Source organism: Macadamia integrifolia, unplaced genomic scaffold (assembly GCF_013358625.1).
Source record: "Macadamia integrifolia cultivar HAES 741 unplaced genomic scaffold, SCU_Mint_v3 scaffold1748, whole genome shotgun sequence".
Classification (NCBI taxonomy): Eukaryota; Viridiplantae; Streptophyta; class Magnoliopsida; order Proteales; family Proteaceae; genus Macadamia; species Macadamia integrifolia.
Window position 1 is genome coordinate 1 of NW_024868334.1, and position 10566 is coordinate 10566.

The following is a 10566-nucleotide window of genomic DNA, read 5'->3' on the forward strand; positions in this document are numbered from 1 at the left end:
AAAAAAAAAAAAAAGGTTGTTATGCCCAATAAATCTCTCAACTATTTAAACTTAAAAAATGGCAATCGAACTATCTCACCCTTTTTGGCATCCGATGATACTCTTGGGCCTGTTTGATAACGTTTAAAAAACAGAACAAAAAGCTTTTAATAAAACTATTTCGTTTCACTTGTTTTCAGAAAATAGAAAATTAGAATTTCTACTTATTAATGGTTAAAAAAATGACCAAGGCGAATCAAGTTCTACTTGTTTCGTCATTTATGGAAAAGACTCGTGGCCATTCTTTCACTGGTTATTGTCGACTTCCATAAACATGACTTATCAAACACCTTCAATTCCGTTTCTGTTTATAGAAACGAAAATTTATGTTTTTGCCGTTTCTTGAAACAGAAATGGCATAAACGTTATCAAATGGCCCCCAAAAATCCGTTTTTGTGTTAAAAAATGTAAAAAGTCGTTTTATATTGTTTCTAGACACATAAACGTTATCAAACGACACCTTAGCTGCTCTATGGGTTGCAACATCTACTAACGGTCAATGAAATGGCATACAATAAGGTGTTTTTAAAAATACCAAACCCGATGCTTCCTGCACCTCATCACTCGTTGTAAATGATGTAAATTCCAATATCCACGAGATCATGAGAGTTCATTTCCTAATGACTTTTTTATGGGGGAAAGAAAGAATGTTATTCGATAGTATTGTGTATGTCCAAACACATGAGGAAGTATCAATTTGGACTGAAAACCAAAAACCGAAATCGAAATTGGTGTCAATAAATATTTGGTTCAATTTCAATATGCATAATATTTTCTTAATTCATTTTGATTTCAGTTCCAAGGGAGATACCATTTGATTACAAAATTAATTTGTTACATATTTAGTTGAAATGACAAAAAAATACAGAAAAAAATCGTCTGCAATTCCGATCTCGTACAATTCCGTGCAATACCACCTTCAGGGGGTGACACGTGTATTGATACCAATGCAATGGTCCAGATCTGATTTAAATGCCTCTTCACTGATTTAATGTTTTATTAGTTGTACTAGATCTGGACCATTGTATTGGTATCAATACACGTGTCACCGCCTGAAGGTGGTATTGCACGGAATTGTACGAGATCAGAATTGCAGACGATTGCAACCCCATATAAGAACTAATGCACAAAAGAAAGTTCTATGTCGAGCAATCCTATTTAGATCTTGGTCTGATGTGGTGGAGTTAAGAACCAATTGAGTTTTTCAAACTTATCCCAAAAGAAAAAAAAAAAAAAAAAAAAAATCGAATTTTAGAAGAGAAAATTTAAATTCACAAGTAGAGAGTTGGGATATTTGTTGAATATTCAGCCTTGTGAATTATGGAATCTAAATGAGAAAATTTAAATTATTACTTTGAAGTCTATTCTTTTTGTTGGTTTGTGCATTGCATTCAAGTTAATCTCATTATTCTATATTATTTATTAAACCAGCCTTATCCGTTATTAAACATGTCAAATTCAACCTGATCAACATTTGGTTGCTCCTGGTGATAGGTGCTATCCGACGGGCATTGACTCATAATTGACCGTTGGACCAATAATCAGTCTGATTTGGCCAACCAATTGACACCCCTAGTTCTAATGACAAGTAGGATGAAGAGTGGAGATAGAAGGCAAAACTTGAATCCATTGTAATACCAAACACATCAAAGAACCACGGCATTAAAAAAAGGAACGTATCATAAAAGCAAGAGTACTTGTATTAATTTCCAAGAAAAAAAAAATGAAAAATAAAAAAGGTAAACGAAGGATTGTAGCATAAAAGCAAGAGTACTTTTACTAATTCCCTCCAAAAAAAAAACTAGAAAAAGAGAAAAAGGTAAATGTTGCAAAAGCAATATATCAATCTAGCCATCTAGGTATTATACCAAAGAAAGAAAAAAAAATAAAAATAAAAATTAGCCATCTAGCCATCTAGGTATATTGAATACTCAATAGTGTCTACAGTATAGGCTCCTCCATCGGTTGAAAAGACAATGAGCACTTACCATAAACTCAGTCCTCTTCCGATTCACCTCCCTGATCTTCCTCACTGGCTGGAACAGACCCTGTAGATAATTCATAGTCCCTCTAACAGATGCTCCCCTTGACACTGCCTTACAACAACCTCGATCCTTGATACGAGATCTGTTGCTTGCTGCTTCACATTCTCACTCCCATTAAACTTGCGCCACTTTATGGAAACAATTATCACGGGAAGATAGGGTTTCACTTTCATCCCAAGAGCATTGATCACTGCGCCAAACCCATGGAAAATCACAGTAACTTCATCATCACTGGTCTGTTCTTGAAAAGCATACAAGATTCCATCCACAAGCTCCTCTTCCAAGAGGCCATTAATATCAGTAGCACCCAAGTTCGTAAGAACCTTCGCAATTGTTTCCATCACCATCCGTCTATATGGTTCACTCTCATCTTTAAGATTCTCAACTAATCTCCTTACTATATCAGCAACACCAACTCTGTTCGCCATCTCCACAGTCGTATCTATTATTTGATTATAGATTCCTCGTTCCAGTGCCATATTTCTAACCCAGAAATTACGAAAGAAATTGGGCGAAGTAACATTACGAATATAGTCAGCGTCTAATTCTGTGTTCGCACATTGCCTCGCGAAGGATGCGAGCTGTTGCTCCATCTTCTTCTTCTTCTTCTTCTCTTCCTCGTCTGTGAATGCTGCCAAGACTCCTTCCCTGAAACGCGAGAAAAAACAGAGGTTACTAAACCTAGATAAAGATTTCAAATCGTAAAAAACCCTAAATCTTAATCACTAACAATGCAGGAGTCAGGAAAACAGATCAGAATATCAATAATGGAAAGGTAATGGAGGAATAACAAAATTGATTCATATATGGATTCCTGATTCGAGAACATAGTTTAGAAACTAAAACCCTGGGTATGAGCAAACAAACCTGCTTTAACTCCGATCTCTCTACGTCTCTCTCTTCTCTCGGGCTCTCCGTCAACGAGTTACGTGATAAAAAAACGTAAAGAGCAGCGGGAGGTATATTTATAGGGGAAATATTAATGGATGGGAAAGTCGGTTATCTGGCTAGCCGTCTGATGAATCTGATCAAGATTAACCACGTGGCATTGGATGAATTGGTGATTAGTTTGATGACACGCGATTCTATTCCTACCACTTATGTTGGTTGTGTACATGGTATGATGCAGGTACGAAGCATGGAATACCTTGTGTTAAAATGAAAAGGAGAAGAAGAAAAGAATGGGGAAATCCATTCGTACTTCAAAGTTCAAAACTGGTGAACCACTGAACCCTAACCCTCCCGACTTATCCTTCGTTCCGGCGGTTCCAACGGGGCGAGGGCATTACATGATTCCATTCCTGCAACCCTCTACTGAGAGGTAGGTTCTTGTTTGTTTTCAATTTTCTTATCTTCTTCTTCATTTTCTTCTCTGGTTCTGTTTTTTCCCCTCTTTTTATTTTTAAAAAAATTTTTCTACCTCCTCCTTCTCCGGTTCTGTTCCCCCCCCTTCTTCTTTTCCATTTCTGTTTCCCCCTCCTCATCTATGTTCTTCTTCTTTCATTACATATTTATCTTTAATTTGATGCAAGGTGGATATTACTATGTGATTAAGCCGGGCGTTTTACCATTCTTATTCCTTGTTTTTGACTGAATCATGAATTGCACGCTCATACTTCCATATGAAGTTGGTTCTTTATTAATGGACTATGCTAATTCTTAACCACTCTCATGTTAATCTGTTAAACCTAGTTCATCACCCTTGTGTTGAATGGACATGCTTCATTCATGTTTGTAAGTGCAAGGTTGTATGTAGCAGTGGCCAGTGGGTATCAAAGATCATGTTAATTTCCTTATCTGATTGATCATCGAGATTTCATTTATTTCATGGATCTCTAAACCATACTCTGTAGATTTTTTTGTCATTATATATGCCTTGTAACGCTGTTGCTTTGATGGGCTGTTAAATTAGTCATACTTGCTTTAAATTTCATGAACGTGTAGCTTTAATGGGCTGTTGCTCGACATAATGGATACATGCAGAAAAGGGGGGAAAACACATATGTTTTGTTGCCTAATTGCTTAGGCAGCCCTCCAACGATTTGGGTCGCCTAGTTGCCTTGAAAACTACATATGTAAGTGATTTGGCACCATTTATTTCTTTATTTTGGACTTTCCCCCTTCTTTCTGTCGGAAACACAATGAAACACTGAAAATGTGTCAAAATTTATTCCATATCGATCGATGAAAGCGCTGTTTTGTAATGTTTCAGTTAGACAATACTGAAATCAATGCATGAATGAAATGCTAAAATTTTCGATTGAAACATTGGATTCCTGCTGAGTCGCACTATCTTTCATTTCACTGTTGTTGAATCCACAAAAATTCGTGAGATTACGGTGGTTTGGAACAAAATCTTGCACCATATCGTAAACACTGTGGATCAGTGGGGATGTCGATTCAGTTCAGTTCGTACTAACTGATCTGATATATGCATTTTCTTTTCAGGTTGCAAAGTAGGGGTGTGATTGGCACTGGAAAGAGGTAGACAAGGAAAACTTTTATTCTTTCTGCATTCTGATTTGGTTAAACGATGTCTTCTTCAGATGGGGAGGATGAAGCTGTGCCCCAGTCTGTTGCAAATTATCATTTCGTGGATGAAAAGGATGAACCTATTACATTTTCTGTTTTGCCTATTCATTGGGGTGATAATGAAAGCCCAGGATTTACAAAAAAACAGATCTTTTTGCATGGGACCGCTGATGGGCTTCAGAAAATCTATAAGCAGGTTATATCATGGAAGTTTGAACTTTTGGATGCACAGCCTGAGATTTCGGTGCTTTCCAAGGAGAAAAAATGGATTAATCTCCAAAAGCCAAGGAAGAGTTTTGAGGATACAATCAGGACAATATTGATTACAGTGCAATGCCTCCATTTTGTGGGGAAGAATCCAGAAACATCTAGCAAATCCTTGTGGGAACACATGCGGAAAGATTTCTGGTTTGGCTATTTATATTATCAGATGAACTCTCTTATGGATATTGGTCTTGTGGTGATTGCAAATCTTAATGAATTCTATACATTGTGCAGCTCATATGATGTCCTGCCTACTGAAAATGACCTGTTGGATAACATGCATGTAATTCGCGCAGCTGTTCAAAGGGACAAAAAATTGGCACAATCCAAGGTTTTTCAACTTTCTTGAATACTCTAGCTGTGGCTTAGCAATGAATATTTTGTTATTCATTTTAAATGTATTATATTATTGGTATTCATACTATAGACTAATTAGATGGCTTTCAATTTTCAGACCATGGCTGTTTATTGAAACTAGTGAACCATAACCAGTTTCATCAGTGAGTTTTTGACCAAAAAAATGACATTGATAAAAAAAAATTGACCAAATAACTTGATATATGCCCAAGGTAGTGTCATTGCAATTAGGGGAAGAATTCTATGGTTGGTTCTTTGTAAATTGTAAGGAGAGGAATAGTTGTCTTTTGATTAGTCCAGTTTCAATGAATTTGTGTGGATACTTGCTACCTTATTTTTCAGTTGGTTCTTCATTCTGTAGTAGCTTTGGATACTTGCTAGGCTTTCCCATGGGAAGATGCTTCTCATGTCTAAGGTTTTTTGTGTGCCGGGTTCTTTTGCTCACATCTTTTTTTGGGGATTTGTCAGAAGTTTGTCGATTGGAAAAGAGAGTAAAATGGCCTATTCTACTTTACAAGCATTGAATCAAGGCTATCCAAAATGAAAAAAACATAGGGGCTATGCAGAAAAACATTTTCCAGCTTCTATGGATATCAAGAGAATACAACACTACTTAATTTTTTTGCGCTTGCTAAGCAGGTTCAGTGTGTCCCTTAAAAGCCTTGTCATTCTACTCATTCCAGATACTCAAAGCCACGGCAGCTGGGATGCTATTTCTTAAGTTCCTTCTCGGACCATGAAACTGAACCTACTTTCAACCCCCTAGGAAGGTAGACAAACCCTTTGATTACCCAGTTGATTCCCCACCCCTTGATAAATTGGTTTTGTTGAGATTTGGTTTAGTTTAGTATTTTTTTTTTGGGGGGGGGGTAAATATCACTCCCCTCCCCTGAACTATGACGAAATATCAACTTGACCCCACACCTTTCTGAAAATATCATTCACCTCCCCTACAAGAAAAATATTCTTTCTAACGACCCCAACCGTTAGTTTTTACTGTTAAGTTACATGAATTTTTTTCATAATGCCCAAACTACCCTCCTAAATATGAAATACCTATTATACCCTTAATGAAATAATCTCCTCTTCCCCATACCCTTTCTCTCTAAACTCTACTGAACCCTATCGCCCTTCTTCTTCTCCATCTCTATTGATCCATTCCTGTCGGCGTTCGACGGTAGTCGGCGAGTCTTTGACCATATAAGTGAAAAAGACCTCATCCCCAAAAAACTACCAAAATCAGGTAAAAGACAAAGAAAATCAAGATCTGCTCTTTTGACATACCTCTTGATGAGTAGATCTCCTGCAACGATCGGTCTGTCTAGCGAGCCGGATTTTCTTCAGAACATACCTGTAATTGGGAACATTGATAGTGAAAACGAAGCGTCAACCACAAATATTTTGAGAGAAGACACAGTTAAACAATATCACGAAAGCCTACTTCTTTCCCAATATGTGATTTACAAGGATTGCAGTGCCAAAAGCTCCCCGGCCGATCTGCTCCATGATCTCATATTGATCCATCCGAGACTCTATGACTTGGTCCGGTGAGAATCGAAACAAAGATAGCAGGTGAATTACTTCTCCGCAGTTCCTCATGTAGTGATTCACTTTTGTTGCTCCAAAACTTCTCACACTTTCTTCCGATCCGGAAGCCTGGGAGCTTTCCCCTCTAAATTCGAACTGAAAATCCCCATTTTAACAGTACAGATGCTCTAACCTTAGATCTTACACAAATTTCACTCCATCTATCAATGATCGCCGAAATTGTCTTCCTTGAAGCGAAATCAGTATGTTTGCCCCCTTTTTAATTCGGTATGAAGAGTAAACAACAACTCAACACTCGAATCTTTCAATGCATCAAGTTGAATCGTCAACTTCTCTGACTAACTTCCATCAACTTTAAGTCTTCAACAGTAAGCCGTCAATCTTCTCCGACACTTGGAATCAAAATAACCCTTATAAATGGAGCGAAAAACCTCCTCTTACCTTGTACATTACGATTTCCTCTGCAGATTATGGATTTCTTCTTCGATCTCATTCAGATCGCCTCCACCACAACTCATTTAGTTCAAAGACTCGCCGACCGCCGACGGGAATGGATCAACAGAGACGGAGAAGAAGAGGGGTGGTAGGGTTCAGTAGCGTTTAGAGAGAAAGGGTATGGGGAAGAGGGGTTTATTTCATTAAGGGTATAATAGGTATTTCATATTTAGGAGGGTAGTTTGGGCATTATGATAAAAATTCATGTGACTTAAGAGCAAAAACTAACGGTTGGGGTCGTTAGAAAGAATATTTTTCTTGTAGGGGAGGTGAGTGATATTTTCAGAAAGGTGTGGGGTCAAGTTGATATTTCGCCATAGTTCAGGGGAGGGGAGCGATATTTACCCCTTTTTTTTTTTTTTGGAGGTGAAGAGGATCTGCATCTTGCAATTTCAGGCTTTTATCTCCACATACGGCTCCTTTGTTTATTGGAATTGAAACCTCCCTAGGTCCCTAGGGATTTTTCATTTCCCGAGAGATGTGAGCATTATGGATTTTGGTGGAATCTCAAATGACAGTTGATGCTAATCTAACTCCAACCTATCATGCAAGCTATACCAAATTATGGGAGTTGAAAATCTTAGAATTCATATTGGTATAGTATTTTTTGCTTGTTATTTTTCGAAAGGAAACGATTTCCTAAGGCATGCACGCTTTGTAGGGGTTTGAAGAAACAAATCGAGAAACAAAAAATGGTTGTCACTTGTGTGCTACAAGTAACTGATAACAAAAAAAAGTTGTTGAAATAATTGAAGGTTATCATTCAATTCAAGATATAAGGCTATGCTTCTTGTTGAGAGATTGTTTGAGAATGCAAGAAAGAGAAAGTGATTTTGGTATAGTGAAGTGAATGGAAGAAATTAAGCTACATGTTAAGTTTAAAATCTTAAGAATACTTTTATTTGGGCTAAAAAGTGCAAGAAAGTGTGAAAAATTGGGGGGACCACTCTTTTGTGTTGTTATAGTCAGATTTTCTGACAAGCCTAAATAGGAGAACACGAGAGTGTTGGAAAGTTTCAAATTCCATGCAGAAACTTTCCCATTAAGAGAATAATTGATAAGTGACTCATCTCAACTCAGCCTTATCCCAACTAAATGGGGTCGGCTAAGTTGAGAAGCTACTATGGAGGGAAAAACTGTCTTCTCTGGTGTGGGTAGATAGGATGAACCCTAGGTTCAGATCCACACCTTATACAGAATCTCAAGCAAGCCTAAAACAGAATTTAGTTCGGTAGTTGGGTTAAAGTCAATCTTATCCAATGAAGATCAGATTTTGACCAATGTTCAGAAACGGTTAGAATAGATAATCCCCAAAATACTGCAATGGTCTAATGGTCAGACTCGAGTCACGGTCAAAACAATAAAAATATGAAACCCATAATCCAAAGTTGATAGATCTCTTGTATCAGTGGATCTGATCTGGCTGAAACCTTGGCCAAAGGTCACTTCCAGGAGTGTCTTCAATGCCCCAAAATATGGAGGGAGTCTGGCTAGATTCCTCTCAACAGTAGATATCACTCAGCCAAATAGGCCCTAAAACAGGGCTGCCACCAACTTCACCTTGGTGGTAGCTTGCTGTGTTTTAAATCTCAGCACTATCAGCATTTAAATAGCAATAACAGTAGACAATAATTCCACCACATAACACTGCATCTCACAGAATAAAGAAGAGGCTCAAGACAAAATCTCATTGATCAAAATTGTGTACAACACTGTACCCCTATACAAACTTGTATAGATGATTAAAAACACTAAAAAGTAAAGGCCTAAACCAATCCTTAACTGATAAGGTAAACATGAACTGATTAGGAAACTAAAATAATGAGGGAAACTGACTCAAAACAGGTCTGGAATTATAGAATTCTAATCCAGCCCAAGTAAAAAACCTAATAACAATTAAAATAAAGAAAGAAAAACACTTACCTTATCCCGCATGCTAGCCTCTACATCTCTTCCTATTATTTCATGCACTCTCCACATTTTCTTGACAAACAATTGCTACCTAAGTGTTTTTTTTTTCCTTATTTTGAAATTCCTTAGATGGATGAACTTACAGTACCCTTCTCCCTAAACCATTTTTTTGTGGTAGGAGAACCCTTTTCCCACTTTTTGAAGCTCTTAAGATTCTGAACACTTAGGTTGTGTTCCTAAGATGGTTGGTTTGCCCCTGTTCATCCCCCTTTCTCTTGTCTTTTATGGCCAAAGCAACTCTTTGTTGGCACTCAAATTTTATGGATATGTTTTCCAAATTGTCATCTAATAGTGTGATAAGTTTAGTCCAAATCATTGCTCTCATGTGGATATGGAAAGCTTTGAAAAGTGGTTAAAAACTCTACAGTCTACTTCTCTTTGGTTGGACCCGTGGCACCCTTCCGGGGTCCTGCTTCATCTGCTCAGTCCAAGAACTATTTACTCTTCGGGGTTATAGGATGGCCTTTGTCTCCTCCATCCTCCTTAATAAGGGGTGGGCTCCATCCCCCATTCTCTCTCTAAACCACATCTGGTCCTCTCTTCCCGCTCTTCCCCCAAGCCATAGAGAGAGGGAGGATTCCATTCTCTGGAACCGTTCTCCTACCAAGAGGTTCAATTTCTCCTCTACCTGGAATTTTGTTAGGACAAAAGCCCATCCTGCCCTTTGGTGCAAAGTCCTCTGGTTCAAAGGCCACATCCCCCACCATAGCTTCACGGCCTGGCGGGCTCTCACCAAATGCCTTCCTACACAGTCTTTCCTTATTCACCCCCACATCCAAGTCCCCCCACCTGCTATCTCTGCTAGAGAGGAACATAGGATGTTGATCATCTGTTTTTCTCCTGTGCTTTCTCCTCCACCATTTGGAAGAAAGTTCTCTCTCGTTGTTGCCCTCTAGTAGAAGAGTTCTCCCGCTTAGTAGAGAATGGATTTGGATCAGTATGACCTTTCACGGCCCCACCATTTGTGATATTGTCGGTAAGTTTGCCTTCTGTGCCACCATCAACCACCTTTGGACGGAGAGGAACCTCCGTAGATGGACATCCAACTCCCGCACCTTTGATGGCATTTGGAAAGCCATCTCTTTTGAGGTCTCCACAGAGATTGCAAACCTACCGCTCCGCATTGTCCTCAACTCCCCCAAAAATAGGCATATTGTTGATTCATGGAATCTCCCATTTTCTATTCTCCCCCCCATCCCCTTAAGGGTTTGTATCCAATACTGGTTGTCTTCCTAGTTTGATTGGGCTTCTCTCTTTGGTTGGCCTTGTGCCTTCCCCCCTTTTCCCTCTTGTATATTGTTCTTCTTGGGTTAAA

At 38.5% G+C, this 10566-nt stretch overlaps 2 protein-coding genes across 2 annotated transcripts in view; one reads left to right on the top strand and one right to left on the bottom strand.

Annotated features, from left to right (window-relative positions):
- Positions 1–1701: 1701 nt before the first annotated feature.
- Positions 1702–3021, bottom strand: LOC122064759 (splicing factor 3B subunit 1-like). The gene is made up of 2 exons (XM_042628519.1): positions 2952–3021; positions 1702–2732 (listed from the first exon to the last, which is right to left on the bottom strand). Exon 2 carries the CDS (start codon positions 2675–2677, stop codon positions 2099–2101), a length of 579 nt encoding a protein of 192 aa, XP_042484453.1. The 5' UTR covers positions 2678–2732; positions 2952–3021; the 3' UTR covers positions 1702–2098.
- A 242-nt stretch (positions 3022–3263) lies between these two features.
- Positions 3264–10566, top strand: part of LOC122064757 (protein ENHANCED DOWNY MILDEW 2) — a 26215-nt gene continuing 18912 nt past the window's right edge. Inside the window, exons 1-3 of the mRNA XM_042628514.1 lie at positions 3264–3405; positions 4533–5024; positions 5115–5211. Of these exons, the coding sequence (XP_042484448.1) occupies positions 4618–5024; positions 5115–5211 (504 nt within the window). The 5' untranslated portion in view covers positions 3264–3405; positions 4533–4617. The remainder of the gene's footprint in view (positions 3406–4532; positions 5025–5114; positions 5212–10566) is intronic.

Excerpts from the sequence above, each read along its gene's own strand:
- LOC122064759 (XM_042628519.1), bottom strand. The coding sequence starts at position 2,677 with ATGGAGCAACAGCTCGCATCCTTCGCGAGGCAATGTGCGAACACAGAA.